Source organism: Myotis myotis, unplaced genomic scaffold, assembly GCF_014108235.1.
Source record: "Myotis myotis isolate mMyoMyo1 unplaced genomic scaffold, mMyoMyo1.p scaffold_m19_p_6, whole genome shotgun sequence".
NCBI classification, from domain to species: Eukaryota; Metazoa; Chordata; class Mammalia; order Chiroptera; family Vespertilionidae; genus Myotis; species Myotis myotis.
The window spans coordinates 28195675-28222092 of NW_023416368.1; the positions used below are offsets into that span (position 1 = coordinate 28195675).

The 26418-nt window shown below is 41.1% G+C and overlaps 2 protein-coding genes and 1 pseudogene across 5 annotated transcripts; 2 read left to right on the forward strand and 1 right to left on the reverse strand.

Annotated features, from left to right (window-relative positions):
• Nucleotides 1-6507: 6507 nt before the first annotated feature.
• On the forward strand, nucleotides 6508-23155 carry LOC118658226 (mitochondrial ornithine transporter 2-like). 4 transcript variants are annotated; one of them, XR_004968247.1, is made up of 3 exons: nucleotides 6871-7206; nucleotides 17302-17422; nucleotides 22255-23155. XR_004968247.1 is itself a non-coding variant. In XM_036313436.1 (2 exons), exon 1 carries the CDS (start codon nucleotides 16433-16435, stop codon nucleotides 17336-17338), a length of 906 nt encoding a protein of 301 aa, XP_036169329.1. In that variant the 5' UTR covers nucleotides 16123-16432; the 3' UTR covers nucleotides 17339-17422; nucleotides 22255-23155. The 4 variants fall into 4 exon arrangements, 2 of the variants coding, with proteins under 2 accessions (XP_036169329.1, XP_036169330.1); XR_004968246.1 differs by lacking the exon at nucleotides 17302-17422 and having other exon boundaries at nucleotides 6508-7206; XM_036313436.1 differs by lacking the exon at nucleotides 6871-7206 and having other exon boundaries at nucleotides 16123-17422.
• On the forward strand, nucleotides 7202-9229 carry TAF7 (TATA-box binding protein associated factor 7). Its single transcript, XM_036313435.1, has one exon. The coding sequence runs from the start codon at nucleotides 7650-7652 to the stop codon at nucleotides 8733-8735; it is 1086 nt and encodes a 361-aa protein (XP_036169328.1). The 5' UTR covers nucleotides 7202-7649; the 3' UTR covers nucleotides 8736-9229.
• A 1647-nt stretch (nucleotides 23156-24802) lies between the features above and the next one.
• Nucleotides 24803-25298, reverse strand: LOC118658983 (annotated as a pseudogene).
• Between the last annotated feature and the right edge of the window lie 1120 nt (nucleotides 25299-26418).

A 26418-nucleotide genomic window follows, 5' to 3' on the forward strand; every position in this document is an offset into this window, starting at 1 on the left:
ATCCCCGGATCTGCTGCGTGATTCAGTAGGCTGAACAAAGACGGCAGGAAAGGAAACAGCGCTTGCTTCCTGCACTCCCCGCGCTTTCTCTGCGGGGGGACTTCTTCCTGTGTCTTCTCAATGCTGCTTCTCAGATCCGAATACATCACTACGGTTGCTCCAGATTACAAAGGTGCTAGAAAGAAAAATCAGGATGATTAGACGTTCCTTACCCAGACATTTGGAACAGATTGCAGGAAAGATGGCACGCAGAGTTCGCTCCGGATGTGTTTCTCCAAAGTCCGCCGGGATCCCGCGTCAGCGTCGCCAGTGGATTGCTTTGCTTCACTCCACCCACGGATTGGCCGACAGCGGCACCCAGAGGCCCAGACCTATATCTATTTTCATTTCCAGAAGTCCTAGCAGGAGACTGCATTTGCTTTATTTCTAGGACTTATTTTAGAATACAGTTGGTTTAGTACAAAGGCTGCAAGTCGTTATTTCTTCTTGACAAAATATCAATAATATGATCGTCCCACAAAATTTAAATCAAACGTTGTAACGTATTAAAATGCATAGCGACTTAAAATAAGAATTCTTACAGAATTTTCCCTCTTGACATTTCCTTTTAAAGATGATATACTGCTCTAACCGGTTTGGCTCAGTGGATATAGCGTCAGCCTGCGGACTGAAGGGTCCCAGGTTGGATTCTGGTCAAGGGCATGTACCTTGGTTGCATGCACATCCCCAGTAGTGGGTGTGCAGAAGGCAGCTGATCAATGTTTCTCTCTCATCAATGTTTCTAACTCTCTATCCCTCTCCCTTCCTCTCTGTAAAAAAATAAAAAATCAATAAAATGTATTAAAAAATAAAAAATAAAAAATAAAGATGATATACCATTGAAGCTTCTTTTCCTTAAAAGAACTTTTTACTCAAGAAATTATCCATTGTGAAAAGAACTTTACATTGTAAAAAATAGAATTTTCACTGTAAATTCTATAATAAAAAGAAAGTTTCACTATAAAAACGTAGGAAATACTGATAAAAATGTAAAATCACCAGCAACTGCATTATATAATTTATGATTTAAAGAATTTATATTCTATGCCTATTCATACTTTTAATATATATGTATACTTTTCTTCTTTTCTATTGTGGTAAAATATGCCTGACTTAAAATTTCCCATCGTAACCATTTTAAGTGTGCATTTCAATGGTATTAAATACATTCATAATGTTGTGCAACCGTCACTACCATCCATTTCCATAATTATTTTCATCATATAAAACTGAAACCTACACCCATTAAATGATAACTCCTCATTCTCCCTTCTCTCCATCCCCTGGCAAACACCATTCTGCCGGAAGCCGGTCCATCCTTGCTGCTTGACACAGTCGCTGCAGGATAGAAACATCTGCACAGCATATGTTTCAAGGGACCTGGCGTATATAGCATACTGTTCTTAATATGTTTGCTCCCCTTAGCGCTGTGTGTTTTAACCAAGGTCACCTCTCCGAGAAAGGTTGTTTCCCCAGGTAGGGATTTTTCTCAGAAGTTAGGGAGGGGATGAAACTCCTTAACTAAGTGCCAGGCGGGTAGTTAATCACTTTAACTACAAACAATCATGCTTAAGCTACATAATCTTTACTCCCTGGAATGGAGATAAGAAACACCCTAACCTTTGTAATAGAAATTGACAGGATTAAAATCAACTGGTATAAATACGGATGTAACAAGACAATAAACAGCAGAACTTCGCTGGAGATCCAGACCAGAACTTGGCTGGAGATCCTGGCTAGAGATCCTGGCTAGGCTGCTGATCAACTGAACGCTGTCTCCGTGTCATTCCTTCTTCGCCGACTCCGTCCACACCTTTGGGGACCCCTGGACCTGCTGGGGCAGGACCCCAGCACCATTCTACTTTCTGTCTCAATGATTTTGACCCCTAAAAATACTTCCTAATATAAGTGGAATCATACAGCAATCTTTTTGTGACTGGTTTATTTTACATAGCATAGTGTCCTCAAGGTTCATCCATGTTGGAGCATATGTCAGAATTCCCTTCCTTTTTAAGGCTGAATAATACTCCATTGTATGTAAATACCACATTTTACTTATCTATTCATCTGTTAACAGACATTTGTGTTACTTAAAACTTTTAGCTATTGTGAATAATGCTGCTAAGAACATGGGTGTATAAATATCTCATATGGTAATTCTATTTTTAAGTTTTGAGGAACCACCACACTGTTTTCCACAGTGGCTATACCACTTTACATTCCCACCAACAGGGCACAAGGATTTCAATTACTCCACATCCTTGCCAACATTTTTTTATTTTCTGTTTTTCAATAGTAGCCATCCAAATGGCTGTGAGGTGTTATTTTTTTGTTGTTTTGATTTGTATTTTCCCAATAATTAGTGATGTTAAGGAGGATCTTTTCATGTGGTTATTGGCCATTTATAATACTTATGGAATTACATATATACTATTATAATCCTCCAAGTAATTCATTCTTTCATGGATATTATTGGTTGCCTCTGTAGACTGAATATCTGTGTCCCCCCCATTCATATGTTGAAACCTAATACCCAATGTGATGGTATTAGGAGGTAAAGCTTTTGGAAAGTGATTAGTTCATGAGGGTGGAGTTCTCAAGAATAGTATGAATGTCCTTGTAAAAGAGGTTGCAGAGAGCCCCCATACAACTTCCACCATATAAAGTTACAGTTAAAAGACTGCTGTCTATGACTATAGAAGCCTGTCCTCACCAGACACCCAATCTTCCAGTCTTTATCTTGGACTTCGCAGACTCCAGAACTGGGAAATAAATTTCTGTTGTTTGCAAGCCACTTGATTTATGTTATTTTGTTATAGCAGCCCAAATGGACTAAGAGTTGCCCATGCCCTCTCCTTTCTTCTAACACTGTATTTATAGTTTAGGGGCCCAGTCTCTGAATACCTAAGGCAAAGCTGAAGCTATTCATAGCTATAGTAGGTTCTGAGAGCTCCAAACCAATAATGATAATCTCATTCTACTTGTCAATGTTTAGTTAGGAATATGGGCTTAAAATAATAAGCTTAGGTCAGGGTTTCTCAGCCTTGATATGACTTTGAGGCAGATAACCCTGTTGTGGGGGATAAATGTACTGTATATTGTAGAATATGTAGCAGCATTCCTGGCCTCTACCCTCTGGATTCCAGTAAACTCCACCCCCTTAGTTGTAACAATCAAAAATGTCTTCGGACATTACCAAACATTATCTTTGAACCACCGTATTATAGAACACATTATAGAACAAAGAGAACAAATGTAGAATTATCTTAAAGAGCATAATTTCAACTCCACACTTAACATTAACAAAAGCAAACTGTGTCAGGCCATTTAAATTCCTCCCATGATATACAGTCTACCTAAATCAAAGAGGACATATGCACACACACTATTAATAAACCTCTCTGCTCATAACAATTCGCACTGTCCTTGACTAGAGAGGAAATGTATATGAAATGACTCTATCTCATTTTAAAATAACAAAGAATGTATTTTTTCTCACAAATTATCATAGGAGTTAGACTATATTTATGTTCCTTCTAGATGGATAGATTGGTTCATTCAATTAGCAAATATTTTCTGTATATCTCCCATGTTTGGTGCTAGGTACTGGGACATGATGAGCAAGACAGAAGACTCCTGATTATCATGGAGCTTCCAATATGGGGTAAGAGAAGCAATAAAAACACAGAAATAAGAGGAGAACCAAGATGGCGGCATAGGTTAACGCCGGAGTTTGCTGCTTTGAACAACTACTTCAAAAGTGAAACCAAAAAACAGAAGGGACAGCACCCAGAACCACAGGAACGCCAGCTGAGTGGAAGTCCTACAACTAGGAGGAGAGAGAGACGCATACGGACACTCAGAGGAGGCGCAGTGCTGAAGTCAAATTCTGAGGTGCGGAGTGCGCGGAGCGGGCTGGCGGCGGAGGGCGCGGTTGGCGTTTTCAATCTGGAGGGAGCCGCAGACTCTGAGCTCCAGATCCAGGCGAGTCTTTAGGAACCCAGACTCAAACGGGAGCAGCGGGACTGTCTGGCTTCGGTCAGAGCGAATGCAGCTTTCTCTCTGAGCTTTGCAGCGGGTGCTGGGACTCAGAGAGGCAGAGCCCCTGGGGACAGGACTGACAGCTGCCATAACTGCTCTCTCCGGCCCACCCTGTTGATCCTGTGCGACCCGCCCCGCCCAAGCCCTGCACACAGGCATTTGCCGGATAGCCTCAGGCAAAGGCTAGATTAGCACCTCCCTAGAGGACAGAAGTTCTCTCACTGCTGACACAGCTGATTCTCATAGCCACTTGGCCTGGAGGTCAAACCCTCCCTGGAATTAGCTACAACAATCAAGATTTAACTATAAGACTGCGAACAAAGACCACTAGGGGGTGCACCAAGGAAGCATAACAAAATGCGGAGACAAAGAAACAGGACAAAATTGTCAATGGAAGATATAGAGTTCAGAACCACACTTTTAAGGTCTCTCAAGAACTGTTTAGAAGCCGCCGATAAACTTAATGAGATCTACAAGAAAACTAATGAGACCCTCGATCTTATATTGGGGAACCAACTAGAAATTAAGCATACACGGACTGAAATAACGAATATTATACAGACTCCCGACAGCAGACCAGAGGAGCGCAAGAATCAAGTCAATGATTTGAAATGCGAGGAAGCAAAAAACACCCAACCGGAAAAGCAAAATGAGAAAAGAATCCAAAAATGCGAGGATAGTGTAAGGAGCCTCTGGGACAGCTTCAAGCGTACCAACATCAGAATTATAGGGGTGCCAGAAGATGAGAGAGAGCAAGATATTGAATCCCTATTTGAAGAAATAATGACAGAAAACTTCCCCCACCTGGTGAAAGAAATGGACTTACAGGTCCAAGAAGCGCGGAGAACCCCAAACAAAAGGAATCCAAAGAGGACCACACCAAGACACATCATAATTAAAATGCCAAGAGCAAAAGATAAAGAGAGAATCTTAAAAACAGCAAGAGAAAGAAACTCAGTTACCTACAAGGGAATACCCATACGACTGTCAGCTGATTTCTCAACAGAAACTTTGCAGGCCAGAAGGGAGTGGCAAGAAATATTCAAAGTGATGAATACCAAGAACCTACAACCAAGATTACTTTATCCAGCAAAGCTATCATTCAGAATTGAAGGTCAGATAAAGAGCTTCACAGATAAGGAAAAGCTAAAGGAGTTCATCACCACCAAACCAGGATTATATGAAATGCTGAAAGGTATCCTTTAAGAAGAGGAAGAGGAAGAAAAAGGTAAAGATACAAATTATGAACAACAAATATGCATCTATCAACAAGTGAATCTAAGAATCAAGTGAATAAATAATCTGATGAACAGAATGAACTGTTGATTATAATAGAATCAGGGACATAGAAAGGGAATGGACTGACTATTCCTGGGGGGGAAAGGGGTGTGGGAGATTCGGGAAGAGACTGGACAAAAATTGTGCACCTATGGATGAGGACAGTGGGTGGGGAGTGAGGGCGGAGGGTGGGGCGGGAACTGGGAGGAGGGGAGTTATGGGGGGAAAAAAAAATAGGAACAAATGTAATAATCTGAACAATAAAGATTTAATTTAAAAAAAACACACACAGAAATAAAGTGAATTTTTGAAATGTTAATCACATTTAAAAAAAATCCTCACCCAAGGATATTTCTTCCAATCAACTTTAGATAGTAGAAGGGAGGGAGAGGAGGAGAAAGGGACATCATGTGAGAGAGCTACATTGATTGGTTGCTTCCTGCACGCACCAGACAGGGTCAGGGATAGAGCCTGCAACCCAGGTAAGTGCCCTTGACTGGGAATGGAACCTGCCACCCTTTAGTGCACGGTCTCCCGCTCTAACCACTTAGCAACACCAGCCAGGACTATTAATCACATTTTTAAGAGCATTCTCTTAAATTTAGACATAGTGGTTAATATTTTACAGGATAGAAATGAAATTTTTAATGACCTTGATGCTCTACCAAACTGATTCCATTAAAAAATAAATGGAAATGAGTAAAAATAAGTGGAAAGTGTTACATAATGAGGCTTAAATATTATAGATACATGTTGATGAATACCTAATTACATACAGAAGAGACAAGCAGAAAACAGTTATCAAAATAGTAGAGGTGGGATGAACAAAAATCCTAACTAATTTAAAAATTACTGGCAAGTGAGTGGCAGGGAATAATACTTCCATTATATTCTACCTCAATGAGACCATTTGTCAGACAATTCTGTCTAAAATGAACACGTGCCTCCAGGAGAATACGTACTCCTTTGTTTACATTTGTATCTATGTCAAACATTAAAAAGAGGAATCACCCTTGTTCCCTTGGGATCCTTCAAAACAGACCCTTGAGGCATGGGTCCACGCCATTCGTTTTCATAATCAGTGTTATGACAGAATTATATAGTGAGCAGCATGTCCTCTTCACTCCACTGATTTGCATACTTTGAAATGCACTGCACGGTTAGTCATAAATTCTCCCCTCAGCTCCTACGTGGATATATACCCTGGAAAACATCCGAGATGTTTCCAAAAGCAAAGACGCTTTCTACAGGGATGCCCCGCATCCGACAATCACCCGGAAGCCTAGGAGATACCCCGCCCCACAGCGATCCGATAAAAGCTCTGGCTTAGCGGCGGGGCGAGGGGCGGGTGTGGGAGGATCTATCTCTTTTTTGGAACGGTGTCTAAATACAAACAATAACTTCTTAAATTATTCCCTCCGTAGAAAGCCAAGTTCTCGCGAGACAGTATTACGCCAGCTAGCATAATTGCGCCTGCGCGCTCTGAGGCAGCCCGCACTTCCGCTTGAATCGCGCTGTCACTCAAAGCCGTCTCCCGCCCCGCGCGGTGACGTAGCGCTTTCTTCTCCGCTTGTCTGCAGCGCCGGACGGAGGTCTGTGGAGCCGCGGAGCCGCGGCGCTGCCGAGTCTGGCGCTCAGAGCGGCACATCTCAGCGAGATTGCGCGCTGCCCCCGCCCTGCCCCCCGGACCCTTCACTGGTAATCAGTACCGGGTCGCTTTGCCAAGAGTCCGGAGGAACAAAGGAATCGGGGAGGCGAGACGGTCGGCTCCCAGCCGCTTGCTCCGAGTGGCTTCCTCTTCCGCTCGCTCCGAACCGGAGAAGCTGGGTTTATAATCGTCACTGGATCGTAAGTATCCGAGGCGAAGAGAGCTCACTGCGCCCCGCTTTTTGACTGCCTTTGCTCCGGGAAAGTGTGGATTGGGAGTGTCCGCTGGGGCCGTAACTTTCTGTGCTGCAAGTCATTCTGCAGAAGCCACCATTTGCTTTTCTGCTCGCTAGCTCTCTGCATTGTCCGGCAGCGGCATCTAGAGGTTGGAACTTGGCATTGCAGCTAATATATTTAAATGGACCTAACTGAATAAGCCAGTTGCTGTCAGTAACAACGTATTAAGTCACAGCATATTTAAAAAGACTTGGTGCTTAATTTAAAATTAAGAAAATAGATGCTTAGCTGCTGTAATACTTAAATATTTCAATTTATAATAAACTGGTCCTTCTAACTGTTGCAATAACTGGAACTTTTTAGTGCAACAAGTGGCTATTAGAGAAGTGAGTCACAAAGAAAGAAAGATGAGTAAGAGCAAAGATGATGCTCCTCACGAACTAGAGAGCCAGTTCATCCTACGTCTACCTCCGGAATACGCCTCTACTGTGAGGCGGGCAGTACAGTCTGGCCATGTCAATCTGAAGGACAGACTGACAATAGAGTTACACCCAGATGGGCGCCATGGAATTGTCAGAGTGGACCGGGTCCCACTGGCCTCAAAATTGGTAGATCTGCCTTGTGTTATGGAAAGTTTGAAAACCATTGATAAAAAAACCTTTTACAAGACAGCTGATATCTGTCAGATGCTTGTATCCACAGTTGATGGTGATCTCTATCCTCCAGTGGAGGAACCAGTTGCAGCTGCTGCAACTCCTGCAGGTGCTGCTGCTGCTGCTGCTGCTGACCCCAAAGCAAGCAAAAAGAAGGATAAGGACAAAGAGAAAAAGTTTATATGGAACCATGGAATCACTCTGCCTCTAAAAAATGTCAGGAAGAGAAGGTTCCGGAAGACAGCAAAGAAGAAGTATATTGAATCTCCAGATGTGGAAAAAGAGGTGAAGCGTTTGCTGAGTACAGATGCTGAAGCTGTCAGCACTCGTTGGGAAATAATTGCTGAAGATGAAACAAAAGAAACAGAAAATCAAAGCCTTGATATCTCTTCTCCAGGAATGTCAGGCCACAGGCAAGGCCATGACTCATTAGAACATGATGAGCTTCGGGAGATTTTCAATGACCTCAGCAGCAGCAGTGAAGATGAAGATGAGACACAGCATCAAGATGAGGAAGATATAAACATCATCGACACTGAAGAAGATCTGGAAAGACAGCTACAGGACAAGCTAAATACATCAGATGAACAGCACCAAGAAAATGAGGGGACCAACCAGCTGGTTATGGGAATTCAGAAACAGATTGATAACATAAAAGGCAAGCTCCAAGAGACCCAGGATCGGGCAAAACGGCAGGAAGACCTCATCATGAAAGTGGAAAACCTGGCCCTCAAGAACAGATTTCAGGCTGTGCTGGATGAACTCAAACAAAAGGAAGACCGAGAAAAGGAGCAGCTCAGCTCTTTGCAAGAAGAGCTAGAATCACTCCTAGAAAAGTAAGAGGAGTTTGTTACTTAATATCATCCTGTAGAGTGGTCAACATTGGGAGAAAAATTTTGGCTTCATCACCTGGACTAAATATAACTTTTTAGTAATTCCCAATTCCTCTGCTGCCTTCTATTGAATTTGTCTTACTGACAACTATAAATGTGAATTTCTATTTCACTTGTCTCTCAGAACTTGGCTAGGTGTTTATCCTGTAGAAAGGAGTAATGTATGACAGATAAATGTAGAAAAGTTGTAAGATTAGTGGAACTAACAGTTCAACTTTAGTAATCACAACTTTACTGCTGGACTTTGCTGTTTCTCCATTTGCCACAAGCTGCTATTGCTAGTTTGTGAGTTTGTGAAGCCATCTAGGATCAAGAAGAGTAGTCTAGAGGTAGTGAAGCTAATTTGCATATGTTTTCCCACACGGTAGTTATTTTTCTATATGTAGAATTGCAAATCATTTTATAAAGTTTAACAATAAATAAAAACTAGTTTTCACCTCATAATGTGCCTTGTTCTTTTAGGGGTAGTTGGTGTCAGATCCTCTTGTGAAATGGTCTGTTGGTGGGGTTTAATGACAGCAACTTGATCCTGTTTTGTAGGGAAAAAAGCCGTTGGGTTTTAAGAAAAGGATAAATACAGTAGGTGCAAACAAATTGGGAAATGTCATCTTTGTATTTTGTTAAATTTCTAATCCACCTGCTCCATTTGGAGGTTAAGAAATACTAGGTACAGAACCTTCCTAAATTACCCTAATTTTTGTACATGAAGGTTTTTTTTTTAATGCTTGTGTGTGTTTAAAGCACTACAGTCACCTGCTTAATATATTAGGAACAAAACAAAGTGAGGGCTTTTAAGTACTGTTGAAAGAATCATTCCATTGAGTTGAATTAAGATTATATTTCTAAATATTTTCCACTTAATTTCTGCAATTAATATTCTGAAACCCAAGGTGATTTGTCATGTCAGTTCATCAAAATTATTCATAAAGTCAGTACATAGTCTGATATTTCAAAATTTCTTAAACATAATTTATATATTTTTTTACATGTGTTAAAGATTCTAATCTAATGCCTTACACTTGAGCTATTTGGAAGAATCAGTGATAAAATTTATAAAATGCAGAGGTGCTTGCAGTTCATTCTGACAGTTTATAAAGAAAATCTTTGGTTTGAAAATATTAGCCTCATGAAGTGCAAACATGTAAAGCCCATTTTAGTTATGTTTTTAACAGAAAAACATTAGTGGTAAAATGGTAAACAAATTTTCCAGACCTCTCAACTCAACAGTTATACATGCTGATATTTGGAGACCTCACAAGGCTGACTTCTCTCATGTTATCTGATCATATTTCTTTTACCAACATGTTTTCATGATTTTAAGATTTAATAGAGAGTATGGAGGCTTAAGCAATATTTCTCTCAGTATCTAGGCTTTGGATTGTTTCTTGAGGTTTGCAAATAATAAGAGGCAAATTTTCTTAATACATGAGAGTGGTTGGTAACAAATTCTGTTTTAGTATATTGGATGTTTTGCCATAAGATTGACACCTGAAAAGCTCTCACCGTATTTGGCTTTACAGTCGATCATTTATCAAATTAATTTATTCTTAGGAAGACTTGAACACCAATAATAGTTAATTTCTATTAATACTGGAAAGGAGTGATGCAGCATGCAAAAAAAACAAAATTAGTGATTTCATTATCTCCATTTCAGTCAGCTCTGCTGATTTTCAAATCCATATTTCTAAACCTGATGTCTTCTGAACTTTAGGTTTAATATAATCAGCTGTGTGTTGGAAACACTTATAAGTGTTGCATCAGGCAACTCAATTCTGAATGTTCAAAATGAGCTCATTTCTTTTTTCTTAAAAGCCTGCTCTTCCTGTGTTTCATGACTCAGTGAAAATAAATGGCACTACCACCCATCCCAGTTGTTGAAGCTATAAATTTAATCCCCTAATCTTTTTTTTTTTAATATATTTTATTGATTTTTTACAGAGAGGAAGGGAGAGAGATAGTCAGAAACATCAATGAGAGAGAGACATCGATCAGCTGCCTCCTGCACATCCCCCACCGGGGATGTGTCTGCAACCCAGGTACATGCCCTTGACTGGAATCGAACCTGGGACCTTTCAGTCCACAGGCCGACGCTCTATCCACTGAGCCAAACCGGTTTCGGCAACCCCCTAATCTTTGACTACTCCCCCTTACTACTGATTCTACTTTCTAAAAAGCTCATCCGTTACTCTACTTCATCCCCACTGCTACCATCCTAGTATAAGCCATTACTATCTTTTGCCTAGCAATGGCAGTAGCTTCCTAACTGTGTGTTTATATAAACTTACCATCCAACTTAGTATTTTGACTAGGGCACCAACATGATCTTTCCAAGATATATTTGATCTTTCACTTCCATGCTTAAAACCATTCAGTGGTACATCATTATTTCAGGATTAAGTTTATATCTTTTAAATACATAGGATTATGGGTGCTCCAATTACCTTTTCAGCCTCATCTCACCACATCCTCTCACTGTTTTCAACCCATACTGAGCTTATTTACATTTTTCCAAGAAGTTTAATTACTTCTCTTCCTCTCCTGGGCCTTAGAGTCTTTTAACAAACTGTTCACTCAACCTAGAAGACTCTTTTTTTAATTTAATTTTTTATTAAGTTATTACATATGTGTCCTTATCCCCACATAACCTAGAAGACTCTTCCCTTTATTTGGCCATATCTTACTTAAACCTCTGACTCAGTCTAAGTATCACTGACTCCAGCAAGTCTTTCTTGATCTCTATCTAGGTTAAGCAATTATATTAAGGCTTTGCCTAAGCTCTGTGCTTCCCTATTATTCAACAAATATTTATGGTGCCAAGCAGTACCAGGCACTGTCTATGAAATCCTGAACTAAACATTTAGTGTCTAATCCAGGGGTGGGCAAACTTTTTGACTCGAGGGCCACAATGGGTTCTTAAACTGGACCGGAGGGCCGGAACAAAAGCATGGATGGAGTGTTTGTGTGAACTAATATAAATTCAAAGTAAACATCATTACATGAAAGGGTACGGTCTTTTATTTCAATAGTTTTATTCATTTCAAACGGGCCGGATCCGGCCCGAGGGCCGTAGTTTGCCCACGGCTGGTCTAATCTCTTGCGTGCTATACTAGTATTCTGGAATAATGATCTGTTATGCATTTATCACTAAAATATAAATTACCTGTTGCTCATATCCCCAGTAGGCTGTAAATTCCCTGAATATACACTTTGGCTTGTTAGTCACTAAACTTACTACATAGTAAAGAGATTAAAATCTCAGGGTCAGGAGATGTAGTGCCTGTGTCTGTATCCTAGCTCAGTGACCTATTGTATTATCTTGGGCAAGTAGCAATCTTTTTGCTTCACTATTTTCATCTCTAACATGGAGGTGATAATATTACCTGCCTCAGGGCTGTTGAGTTTTGGCTGTTGGCTATTGAGTTGATACATATAAAGGACTTAGAATAATGTCTGGAATATAGTAAACAATAAAAAGCAAACTATTATTGCCTACTTACTAAGGTCTGAACATAATGGAGATTAAATAATTAGTTGAATTAAAGAGTTAACAAAATAGTAGAAAAATCTATAAATAGCTGTTTAAAATGTGGTTGACTGATTTCAAATTAAGGATCCTAAACCAAAGTTTATAAGTTAGAGCAGAAACAGGGTTTGCTTCAAATATATCTGCAGCATAAATATATCAACTCAACTTACTACTGTGACTTTATTTTTTATTTGATTTATTTATGGCTTGGCTTTGCATTAAAATTAAAAACTCCACAATGCCGAAACTGGTTTTGCTCAGTGGATAGAGCGTCGGCCTGCGGACTGAAAGGTCCCAGGTTCGATTCCGGTCAAGGGCATGTACGTTGGTTGCGGGCACATCCCCAGTAGGAGATGTGCAGGAGGCAGCTGATCGATGTTTCTCTCTCATCGATGTTTCTAACTATCTCTCTCCCTTCCTCTCTGTAAAAAAAATCAATAAAATATATTTAAAAAAACAAAAAACAAACAAAACAAAACAAAACAAAACGAAAAAAACTCCACAATGAAGAGTAATGATCTGTTACATAAACTTCAAAAAAGAAAGACTTAGCTAAAGAAGATTGGGATCCATTTCCCTTCAAATAAATCCAGAGTTATAAAAACAAACACCACTTTTCTCACAGCTCCATTGACTAATGAGTGTGGGTGTGGTTGGGCTACAGTTTTCAATATTTCTGGGTTCATGAACAAAAGTTATGAAGAAATCTTTTAAAATTCATGTTTTAAAATATTACAGAAATAAAAAATGACTCACTGAAAACATTCAAACAATGCAGAAATTTTACAAAACTAAAAAGTCCCTTTCACCCCAACTTTCTAGGGTAAACTTAACATTTTTGATATGTATCATTCCAGGTCTTTATTTGGTATGCAATTAATTGTATACATATATGTAGTTCTATAAAGCAAAAGAAAAATATGATTTTGTTAGAGACATGATTCTAAAACTTTTCTCACTCAAAAATACAATATGAGCATCCCTTCTTATTAGCTTGTATAGACCTGCTTTTTTTTTTTTCATGATATAGATATTTTCTTAATTTTATCCATTCCCCTATTGCTAGTCATTTAGGTTGTTTCACTTTAAATCTGCTATTACACAGAATGCTGCAATAAACATTCATGTCAGTATGGCCTCTGTTTGTATCATATCTATAGATTAGGTAAATGGGATCAGTATTCCATTTTAAATGTCATAAAGCCTAATATTTCAAATCTAGAGAGCAAATGTTTGAGATGAAAAATTTAGGTAAATTATAACAATTCATATGTCTTAAGGACTGTATCGTAAACTCTGGTTTTTGTTTTATTATCCAGTAAGAATTCTCTGGAAAACATAGACCAGAAAGATTGCTCACTGTTTAGCAGCCATACAGGCCTTCTTTCTGTACTTCCAATATCTGACCACAGAGCTTTACTTAGCATTTATAGTTTCCCTTTCCTGGAACAGTCTCCAGATATTTTCATGGCCAGCTTTTTGTCTTTCAGGCTTCAGCTCAAACCTCACTTTCTCTGGTAATCCTATCTCTCCATTCAGTCTGGTTGCTAGGGAGCATGTGATTTGGATGTTCTCATCTTGTCAAGAATCTTTACTGAAAGGTTGGAAGTTTCTTTCCCATTATTTTCTGGTTTCTATGCATGGAAGGACATGTGCTTAAATTTGAAACAGAAGCATCATCATTTTGGTTAGTTAGAATCAGGAGAAAATAGCTTTCAAGATGGCTTTTTGTCTTGAGCAATGTTTAATATATGCTGGGGCCTGTTCTCTCCAAGTCCAGCTGTTTAGTGGAACTTAATCTCCATCTCTACTATTTGTTCAGCAGCTATACCTGACAATTCAATGAAGATACAGGCCATTTCCTTATTAATGCCCCTGTGATGCCTGGCCTTTACTAATTTGGTTTCTCCAAAACATACATGAACTCAATGCAAAAGCAGTTGAGGATTTACTGCAGTAGCCTGCATCTCTTGTGTTTGTAAAAACTCAATTAAAAACAATGAACCAGGTGCAATTAATTGAAAATCAGTGGCTATTATTAAAATATTGAATGCATTTCTAGATCATTTGATAGGGCCTCCACAATAATTATTAAAATATACTTTTTCCCCCCTGTCTTTCCTAGGGGTCATATCAAAACATTATAACATCTCTCAAATATCACATGAAGGATTTAAAAATATCTTTAGTCTAAAATGGCAGATTGTTCTCACATCTCTCTTCAATCCTGCCAAAATAACTAATCCCCAAGGTTATGAGAATAAGAGATGAGACACCATTAACTGGTAAGATGTCAAACCGTTTTCAGAAGGCCAAGGCAGATTAATATATGATAAATTAATTCAGAGATCAGAGAAAGTTACATAGCAAATGTCTGTAATGGGGCATACTAAATAAACCCACTTGACATGGAACCCGTGAGGCTCAATTTTTGCAGGCAGCAGTCTCCAAGGAAGGGGGAAGGGTGGAAACCTGGGATTCATTAAAGTCTGTGTTCAGAGCTGTTGGATATCCAAGATCCTTAACCCACCCTGGGACTCTAGATGACTCTTCCTTCCTCATCCTACAGATGTAAAGTTTATTTTCTTTAATTTTTGTATTTATTTTGGAAAGTTTTTTTTCCCTACGTAAATTAAAGCAAAGTCTCAGAGTCAGAGAAAGGCGCAGATGAAGGTTGGGGTGTATAGCATCAAACAAGGGAATTATGTGAAAATCTACATCCATTGCTGCAGGAATGCCACCCCTACTCCCCCTTCTTGGCCTCATTAAATCAGGGTCCAAAGGACACTCCCTCCCCTCCAACACACGCCCACGCCCACACACAGAGCCAATCAGAAGGTTATTCTCTGAAGAAACCTTGTGGTTCCTGAGAAAAAAAAATCCCAATACTGACATCCGGGCATTCTCCAAGAAAAGGCCAGGTCACACTCTCTAGGGACAGGAAATCTAGTTGTTGACAAACTCCTCACACACAATCCGCTTTCCAGTGCCTCGCTTTTACATACTGACAGCCCAAGATAATCAGACAAGGAAGGCTTTCTAGATGAAAGAGAAAATCGTTTCAGTGTACTTTCTGCCCTTTCCCCCATTTCGTTTTTAACCCCCGAAGTGAAATCCCAACTAGGCCTTGGAATGTAAATCTTAAGAGAACACATTCCAACGTCGGGATCATGATCATCTGAGAAGAAAAAGTGTGTCCTCGCCGCGGTACCCTCACGGATGTCCCAAACCTCATCTCACCTTGAGCAAGCGTGTTATTTGTATCCTGAATTTATGTGGCCGCTGCACAAAACTCTATGGCTCCTCAAGAACCTTGAAACTTAGCAAGCAGAGACAGCTGGAACCACACAGCCTTTATCAATTATATAAATATCTTTAGCAATTATATAATGATCTCTTTTCCGAGCAATGTCCTACCTCAAGAAATGTTGAGAACTCAGTCCCTCCCAGGGCCCTAGCCCCCACATCCCCTGCGATATTGCCACGAAATAGCCCTTCTCCGGCTCCGCAGACCGGAGTAGCGCCTCCCTCCGCCCGCCTCGGGTCCCCTCCAGCGCCCCGGGACCACAGAGGCCCTGCGGGGCCGGTCCCACCGCAGAGACAGTTCAAGGTTCCCGAGACCAAAGCAGCGGCCGACTGTTATGTAAATTGCCTCCCACCCCCAGCGGTTTGTCTGTCTTTCCTACAGCGATCTGTTTGGGTAGATGGACCCTTTGCCCCCCCCCCCCCCCCCCCGCCTCCCCTCTGCTCAGTTTCTCGCTGGGCCCCTTGGCGGCGGGGTCCGGCCCAGGGGGAAAGCACCCGCCCTCGCGCAGGGACAGCGGCGCGGAGTCCCGCGTCCGGGCCAGAACTTACCGCACGGCTTTCCGTTGTTCTCACTCAAGTGTGTGCGTTCTCAGCCGCGTCCGCGCGCGCCGAGATGGCGGTTGCGGGGCTGGGGCCGCGGGGCGCGGGGCCGCGGGAGCCGCGTTACCCCGGCGCTGGAGGCGGCCCCCGGGGCCTGGCCTGGCGCTGAGCGGCTTTTCCCGCCGCGGAGCGATCGTCCCGAGGAGGCGGCGGCCCCGGGGACTCACGCACCGCTCCGGAGGGTCGCCTTCCACCGAGACCAGCGCGCGAACATGAGGTTCAACCCCGTCATCCAAGCGGCCATCGACCTCACGTCGGGGGCCCTCGGGGGCACCGCGTGTGTCCTGACCGGGCAGCCCTTCGACACCGTGAAAGTGAAGATGCAGACGTTCCCCGGCCTGTACCAGGGCTTCGCCGACTGCTGCCGCCAGACGTACGCGCAGGTCGGCCTGCGCGGCTTCTACAAGGGCACCGGCCCCGCGCTCATGGCCTACGTCGCCGAGAACTCCGTCCTCTTCATGTGCTACGGCTTCTGCCAACAGTTTGTGAAGAAAATGGTGGGGCTGGACAAGCAGGCCAAGCTGAGCGACCTGCAGACCGCGACCGCCGGCTCCATGGCGTCCGCGTTCGCCGCGCTCGCCCTGTGCCCCACTGAGCTGGTCAAGTGCCGGCTGCAGGCCATGCACGAATTGGAGAAGTCAGGAAAGATCGTCCAGAGCCACACCACAGTTTGGTCCGTGGTGAAGGGCATCCTTCTGAAGGATGGCCCCTGGGGCTTCTATCACGGCTTCTCCAGCACGCTCCTGCAGGAAGTACCGGGCTATTTCTTCTTCTTCGGCGGCTATGAACTGAGCCGAACGGTCTTGGCCTCGGGGAGATCAAAAGATGAACTGGGGCCCGCCCATTTGATGTTAAGCGGTGGGATTGCTGGGATTTGCCTCTGGCTTGTCATATTCCCCGTGGATTGTATCAAATCCAGAATTCAGGTTCTTTCCATGCATGGAAAACAGGCGGGGTTTGTCAGAACTCTTGTAAGCATTGTGGAAAGTGAGGGGATAGCAGCCTTATATTCTGGACTGACAGCTACTATGATTCGAGCGCTACCTGCCAATGGGTCACTGTTTTTGGTTTATGAATACAGCAGGAGGAGGCTGATGAGCCAGGTGGAAGCATACTGAAGTGTCTTGGTGAACCTGGATCCACATGTACACACCTTTGAGGACTGTAGTTTATCTCAGGTTTTCATGGAGTACTGGACTAAAGTAAGATTATTTTTTACTTCATGGGAGTTTTGTTTTTATCTTCTTCTACCCTCTACCTTAAACTTTGTGGAAGAACCTCTGTTTTTCATCATATAATTTCTGCCCATAATTGTAATGAAATAGAAAAGTTGCTGCTTTTGTGTTTTGTGGGATATACAGAGTGGGTGGCCCTGTCTACCTAATTTGAAAGGCTAAAGATAGTTATATTACAGCCTTTTCGTACACCTATGAATGTACGTACAATTTAGTTGGTTATGTGTTGTGAGTGAAAGACACTTTGGTTCCCTGTTTAATGGCATAGCACCAGAAAAACCGAGTTAACTGTGTTTCATGAAGATGGTTATAAATGATTAACTTATTCAAGATGTAGGTTCTCTTTAAAACTGTACACTGTACTAGGCAATTAAAGTTTTTAAAAAAAGTTTTTGTGTGGTAATTGAAAACCAAAATACACATCTAGATTTTTAAGAAGAGGGTATATTGCTGTGTGTTCCACGTTCTTGAGTTGAAGTTCCAGAGTTGGTATCCTGGATTTTTCTAAGATGCTCTGCTCTTAAAATAGAGTCAACCATTTTCAAAGTGGGATCATATTCCACACTCTTAGCTGTGGCCCAGAGTGTCAGACCTTTGGGAAGTAGCATAGCCTTCAACTATATCAACTTCCCTTCTTCTCTCCCAAAGAGCTTCTCCTCTGTGGGGCTTAAGATTGAGGAAGGAGTTGTGCTGCTATGCTTTGATGAAGACCAATGTAGCTAACAACAGTTCTTAGCTCCTAGTTTCTGGGTCTAGGATTCCAGGGGTGTTATCTGGGCCCATTTAGGGGTTGTTGATCCACTTTGGATTATTTACTCTCTGCCTCCACCGGTCAGAAACCCTTCCAGGGAACAGAGAGTGCCAAAGCCAAGAAAAGCTTCTGTTCCCTGTTTTGTGTTCAAATGACAATACTTGTGGATGAAGTCCTCTCCTCTCAGGCAGAGCTAGACAGAATCTAGTGTTTGCACTCCACTGTGAGGAATATTAAGGCTGACCCATCCTGAAGTTTACCTCAAGGTCTGTAACTCCTCGTCATGCTTATATAGTGTTGGAACCTTCTAACTTTGGTACTGACCATCAGTGAATTTTAATGAAAACACTATATGGAGTGTGACTTTATAAAGCAATGAAACATAAGAAATGCAATTTTATTAAACTATACCACATTTATGTATATATGCACACACAAAAACCATAGCTCATCTGATGCTAGAAATTTGGTGATGTGTACCATATGGCCGTATGGCAAGATAGTCATTTTTGTCACCATTAAAATAAGCCTGATCATTCCTTGCTGGTCCAAGACCAGCAGAATCTTCAGTAAGAAGTGTTCTTAAGCAGCTTGTAAAGCTAAAAGCCAGCAGGCTACCAGTCTTAATAATAGTCCACACCATGTATGTGTATTGCTGTCAGTAGACCATAAATCTTTGTAAAACCTCTAGTTTCCTTTCGCTTTTTCTATCAGTGAAGCCTCTGTTAAATTCATGGTTTGATATATGGGTACAATTTGTACCATTTAAGATCTGTATTCCAGAAAGATAGTAATTTGAAATATTGTGTTTAAAGAAATTTGAGTGTTCTATCATTAAATTATTTACCTAAATAAAAATATTTATTTAATTCACACCACTTAAAATGTACTATATTGACCTCTAGATATTCAGACATTAATACTATCTGTGTTCTGTTCTCAAAATCCTTCCTTCCTTCCTTTCTTCCTTCCTTCCTTCCTTCCTCCCTCCCTCCCTCCCTCTTTCTTTCTTTCTTTCTTTCTTTTTTTCTTTCTTTCTTTCTTTCTTCCTTCCTTCCTTCCTTCCTTCCTTCCTTCCTTCCTTCCTTCCTTTCTTCCTTTTGCTAATAACTCCCCTTCCACACCCTCCTGCCTATAAAAACCTTCCATTTTGTGCACCCCTCTGAGCATCCTTCTAGTTGCTAGATAGGATGCTGCCCTATTCATGAATCGCTTAATAAAGCCAATTAGATCTTCAAATTTACTCAGTTGAATTTTGTTTTTTAACATACCACATCCATCACCTTTTTTTATTGTGCTACTAAAGGCCCAATGCACAACATTCATGCAAGGGGCTCAGCACCCACCGCCACGGCAGCTGGGGGCCTTTATCTCGGCCCCTGCCCACCGTTGCGGGGGCCTCTGCTGCCTCTGCCTTGGCCCTCGCCACGGCAGTATCATCTGGTCTAATTAGCATATTACGCTTTTATTATTATGGATAACTAGTGGCCCGGTGCACAAATTTGTGCACATTGAAAGTGAATTAATTAGAAGAAATATTTTAATATTGCTGTTTGCCCCGCCCCCCCCCAATTGCCATCCCCTCCCTCTGCCTGCTGCCACCTGCCTTGGCTGGCCTAGCACTGCCCGCTCGCTAGCCCCACCCTCCACTGACTGGTTGTTCTGCCGTTTGGTCAATATGCATATTACCCTTTTATTATATAGGATTGGCATATAATATTCACTTATTTTTGTGTGGTGAGATGGTATTTATTTCTAAGATTTAAATTAGTCAAATCCATTTTTCTGATGCCTAGCCTTATTTTAAATTTCACTTCACTCCCAATGTACTGGGCTGCATATCAGGGTGCGCTGTACTGTCTGTTCCTGGAACAGACAGATAGGAAGGTACTGACATCAGGTCAGGCCTTGAGATATGGTCTCATGGTCCCTCCTCAATATACTGTGCTCTCTGTTCCTGGAAAACATAGATAGGAAGGTGATAATGCTATACTGTGTCGGGAACAAATTGTGTAAACAAGGCTTTGTAACTTTGTGGTTTTTGCAAATAAATAGGCTGTAACGCTTGCAGACATTGCTGCAGTTCCGCCTTTGCTTTGGCAGAGTGCTGGGACTGCAGACAGCTGGCCAGCTTAATAAAGGTTCCTAAATTTAAATTCTGAGTCTGTGGTCTATCTCGCTGAGTCAACCCATAACACCACATGGCATAATTTACCCCTCAACTTTGAAAAATCTTTTTTGCTGTTATTAATCCTCACTCAAGGATATTTTTCCATTGACTTAGAGAGAGTGGAAGGGAGGGGAAGAGACACAGAGAGAAACATCACATCAGTTGGTTGCCTCACACACACACACTCGCACCAGGGCTGGGGATAGAGCCTGCAACCCCAGGTACCGTGCTCTTGACTGAAATTGAAACTGGAACCCTTCAGTCAGCAGGCCAACGCTTTATTCACTGAGCCAAACCAACTGGGGCAAAAAATATTTTCTGATATTTATTCCATTATTTGGTCTATAGTCAGGGCCAGATGGTCTGCATGCTACAGTGAAATTGTAACTAGAAATTCATTCTCTGTCCTAGCTTTCATAGGATACCAAGCTTTAGCAGTTGTTAAGTATATGTGATATCTCAGAAAGATCAAATCTGGCAATGTACTATCAAACCTGTAATTTTCTTTAATTGCACAAGAAAATAGCTTCAAGTTGCTGAACTTGGAAGAAAAGGAGGTTCTTTTTCTTCTGGCCCAAAGCTCTAAAGAGGAGTGATAATTATTTCTAGGAAGTTGTTGTGTACATAAATTAGTCACAGGAGAAATTTTTACTCAAGGCCAGGAGGTAGCCTTCTGTCCGTGGTTGTATTTCCAACTTGAGCACCATCTGAGCTTTGAAATACCTATTTTCAAAGCCTGTAACTCTCTGGTCTCTCTGATCCCATCCAGTTCCACGTGGAATGGGCCAGAAGTCTTCTTTGAGAGACTTTTTACAAAGTAAATTATTTCAACATTTGAACTATCTAGGATCTATCTGCCTTGTGAGCTCCACCATCCAAAGTGTTCTTGGCTCCATTCTAATGCCAGTATTTAAATACTGGCTCCTTGTCAATGGACTAGTATCTTCTTGCCAACCAATCTCTTCAAGGTTGGTGGTGGTCATCAGCACTGATTCTCTATTCATTGAACCAGGCTTAATGGCTTTTTTCAAAACCAGTTCAGAACATTTGGTGTTAGTGGTTTTACTCTGCACCTAGAGATGGAAAATTTCACAGGTGGGTATGGGGGGGTTCTCTCTTCCCGTGGCCAGCGCAGAGAGAGAGAACACGGGGGTTGATGAATTCTTGTGTAGAACACCATGAAAGTTTAGGGAAAATGAATAAAACAAGATTGAGACAGAAATATAGGGAAAGCTGGGCCTGAGTGTGGCATCTGTCCTCTGATGGAGGAACAGCCAGCCAGCCAACCAGCACCATATTTTAAATATATATATATATATATATATATATATATATATATATATATATATATATATATATATATATATATATATATATATATATATATATATATATGTGTATATATCAGTAACCGGAAGTTACGTCACATCTGGTTGGGCCTTGAGTTCCTGGCAACATAATAGGACCTGCCCCCCTTAGCACCTGGGTGGGAAAGTCAGACTGAGTGACTAGGACCACCCCCAGGGTGTGGCTCTGCCTGCGCCTTGAATTCAGCCGACATATTTAAAAAACGCCCGAATGTGCTAGCCAGCAGCCCTCCACAGGTTGATAAGTAGTTTTGTAGAAAATTGACCTTTCTTAACAATCCTGCACATTCTGTGGGTGAAAAAAAATGTCCCCAGAAAGGATATTAGTTCCTCCAGATAATTGTCTGTCTAGTGACTATTTCTACTCCAGCCTAAAGAAGTTTCACTGGGTCCTCCTCAGCAACCTGGACTCAGCAAACATTAACTAGGGCATCTTTCCACATACATTGCTTGCTGATTTATATACAAATGGCTGTTCTTTTTTTAAAAAAAATGTTTTTATTTATTTCAGAGAGAAGAAAGGAGAGGGAGAGAGAAACATTCATGTAAGAGAGGAACATCAATTGGTTGCCTCCTGCACACAGCCTGGCTGGAGATCAAACCAAAACCTGCGTAAGTGCCCTGATCCAGAATGGAACCAGCAACCTTTTGGTGCATGGGACAATGCTCAACCACTGAGCAACACTGCCTGGGCACCTTTTCCAAATTTTTAAGATGTCTATTGATGAGTCAAAGTCCTTGATTAATGCAGTCAAATTTTTATTACTTAGTAATCCTTTATTCTATGGTCAGTGTCTTTTTAAAGAAGTTATTTCTTCACCGAAGATCTAAACTTTATTTACCTATATTTTCTACTAAGAGCTTTAAAGGTTTTGCTTCTGTTTGTGGGAGATTTTTTTTTTTTTTTGACATTTAAGTCTTAAATCTATTTGGAGTTTATTTTTAAATTAAGACTCAATTTAATTTTTTTCTGTATGAATAACTATTTTTAATTGGGCATCTCATCTTTTCTCATTGATCTGTATTATAGACTGAATGTGCCCCCCTCCTCTCCAAATTCATATATTGAAGCCCTAACCCCCAATATGATGGTGATAGGAGGCGGAGCCTTTGGGAGGTAACCAGGCCTGGCTGACATTATAGGACAGAGCTCCATGATGAGGTTAGTGCCTTTATAAGAAGAGGAAGAAACACAAGAGTCGCCCCTCTCAGCCTTGTGAAGATACAGAGAACCCTGCAGTCTGCAAGCCAGGAAAAAGGCCCTCATCGAGAACCCAGTCTGCTGGCGCCTTGATCTTAGACTTCCCAGCCTCCAGAATTGTGAGAAATAAACACCTGTTGTTTAAGCCACTAGCCCAGTGATGGCGAACCTATGACACGCGTGTCAGAGGTGACACGCGAACTCATTTTTTTGGTTGATTTTTCTTTGTTAAATGGCATTTAAATATATAAAAAAAATATCAAAAATATAAATCTTTGTTTTACTATGGTTGCAAATATCAAAAAATTTCTATATGTGACACGGCACCAGAGTTAAGTTAGGGTTTTTCAAAATGCTGACACGCCGAGCTCAAACGGTTCACCATCACTGCACTAGCCTATGGTATTGTGTTAGAGTAGCCTGAGCAGACAGACAATCTGACTTGCTATCGCTCTAATATTCAAATGTTCCATGTACAGTATATATGTAAGTCTTTTTGACCTATTACATTTGTCAAATTTTCTATCTGTGTACCAATACCAGACCATCTTGTCTAATATAGATTTATAACAAGTCTTAATAATTAGTAGGGCAAGTTTTTTCTTCCTGTTCTTTTTTTCTTAAGATATTTCCTAGATGTTAATGACATTTTATTATTTCATATGAATTTTAAAGTAATGTAATGTCCTGTTATAATGTACTGGGGGAGAAGAGAATTGATAACTTAAAAAATGAATCTTTCCATTCATGAGCATCAGTATGTCTTCATTAATGTAAGTCATCTTAATGTCTCTTTATAAAGCCATATAATTTCCCCATAGAGATCTTACACTTTATTACACTTGTTCCTAGGTACTTGATTTTTTTTATGGTAGTAAATTGTATCTTTATTTTAAATGTCAGTTTCTGTTTGTTGCTGGTTTATAAAATAAAATTATTGTGTATGTTTTTTTCAAATTCTGCAACCTTCCTTTTTTTGAATCCTCACCCAAGGACATGCTTAGAGAGAGGAAAGGGGGGGGGAGGGAGAGAGAGAGAGAGAGAGAGAGAGAGAGAGAGAGAGAGAGAGAAACAGATTGACTGCCCTCCGCACAGTGCCCCAACTGGAGATCCAACACACAACCCAGGCATGTGCCCCAACCAGGAATCAAACCGGCAACCCTCCAGTGCACAGGATGACACTCAACCAACTAACTGAGCCACTCTGGCCGGGCTGAAACCTTACTTTTTAAAAATTATAATATTTTATCTGTAGGTATCTTTGGATTTTCTGTACACTCCTTAATATCATCTGCAAATAATAACTTTATTTCTTCCTCTACAATCTACATAATTTGTATTTCTTTGCCTTATCATGCTGGCAAAAACCTTCAGTACAATATGAATAGTGGACATTTGTTTATGATCTCAGGAATGCTTTTAACATTTCACAATTCACTTGTTTTGTATTCAATGTTTTCATACCATTTGAAGATTAAGGGAATGTCCTTCTAGTCCTAGCTTAAAAAGATTATTTCTCCCAGCATAAAGAGAATTTTAACAAAAGCTTTTTATGTGTCACAAAGATAATTGTGCGATTTTTCTCCTTTAATTTTTGTCAGTGAGTGATAATGGCTCTTTTTTAAACTAAAAGAGTTGACAATTTTATTTTCACATTTCACAATACAAATTAAAATTTATTTTTTGCCCCATTACTCCCCGCCCAAACTATTCTCTCTTTGATAGGAAGAGGGAGTGAATCTTCCTGACCTTGCTGTTTGAAAACACGCAGAGTCACACCACCACAATCTCCTGGTGAAGTAGAACAAGTAATATATAACTGATAGAAAGAGGCTCTCCTCTCTTCTCACCTTCCTGGTCAAGTCATTCCTGGCCGAGCGGGCACTATTATGGGACAGGCTGGAGGTCTCATCATTGGGGGCCGAGGCACCATTCCCATGTGCCCTGGCACTGGCAGCCTCATTCCAGGAGCACTAAGCATTTGTCCAGAGTTGTAGGAAAGGTGAGCAGGAGGCCCATGCTGAGAACCAAGTCCTACTGGCATCATCCCAGGGGGAGAAGGACCCATCATTGGCATCATGGGAGGGCCCCCATATGGAGTGCTGGCATCATGCCAGGGCAAGGAGGATCCAGAAGACCTGGAGAAAGTGAGAATCATTGCCCCTGCTGGAGTAGGAGGTATCTTGCTGAAAGGCTGCAGTTGTTTTGTCAGTCAGGCTCTGAGCCTGCTCTTCCATCATTTCTGACGTAGTCCTGCACATTCTCATTGTGTTTCCTACCACTGCGGTGTTTCTCACAGAGGGAGAGTCACGGGTGAGGTATGTATTGCAGTAGTCACACTAAAACTTGGGCATGTTGCTCTGCGGGCCATTGGGCACTCCATTTGATAGTGGCATTTAATTTTCCTTTCTTGATATTAGGATTATGCTAAACAGATAACATTTTTAGGGAGTGAGTGTTCTCCTTTTTTCTCTATCCTATGGAAGTGTTTGTGTAAGATTGGATTATTTCTTTTTTTGAATTTTTGGTAGTACTCTTGGCCAGATGATCCTAAAATTTAACTTATTTAACACTTATCATGCTTCAGTTTATCTAATCTTGATGAATCAGTTTGATTATATTTCTAGCAATTTGTTTTCCAACTAAAATTTTTAGCTTCTTGTCATAGACTTGGGTATAATATTTTAGTTTACCTTTTTACTGTGTCTACAATATTTGAATTGCAATTCCCCTTTCAATTTCTGCTATTGGTTGTTTCACCTTCCTTGTAGTTTTCTTGTACATTGCCAGAGATTTGTCAAATTTTATTAATATTTCAAAGAATCAGCTTTTGGGTATTTGGGTTATCTTTCTTAGATACTTGTTTACTATTTCATTAATTTCTTCTCTTAATTATTTTCTTCCTTGTCTTCTTTTGGGTCCATTGTCTCTTGTTTTTCTCATTCTTGAGAAGGATAGTTAATGCATTAATCCTTAGTCTTTCTCTTTTTATGATATATTCAAGGCTATTAAATTTTCCCTAAATAACTGCTTAATTGAATCCTACTTGTTTTGTTAAGCTGTATCAAAATAGTCCAGTCTAATTTTAGTGTGATGCTTTCTTTAACTCACAGGTTATTAAACTAAATTTTTAAATTTCCAAGCATATGGGATATTCTCATCATCTTTTTGTTATTGATTTCTAGCTTAGTTTCATTATGATAAAACTAGGGGCCCAGTGCATGAATTCGTGCACCTTGAAAGGAACTGTGGGCCACAAGGCTGCGGTGGGCACAGGGGAAGGTCTCGGCCCATTTTCTGCGCCCCCACCTGGCCCCTCCCACTGTGGCCCCAGGTCCCTTTTCTGCCGCAACCCCACTTCTGCCGCTGCCACTCCCATGTGCTGACTGTGCTGGCCCCGCTCGCACCTGCTGACCACGTGGAGCAATTGAGGCCAGTGCCTGCAGTGAGTATGAACGGTGGCTGCTGCCCCCA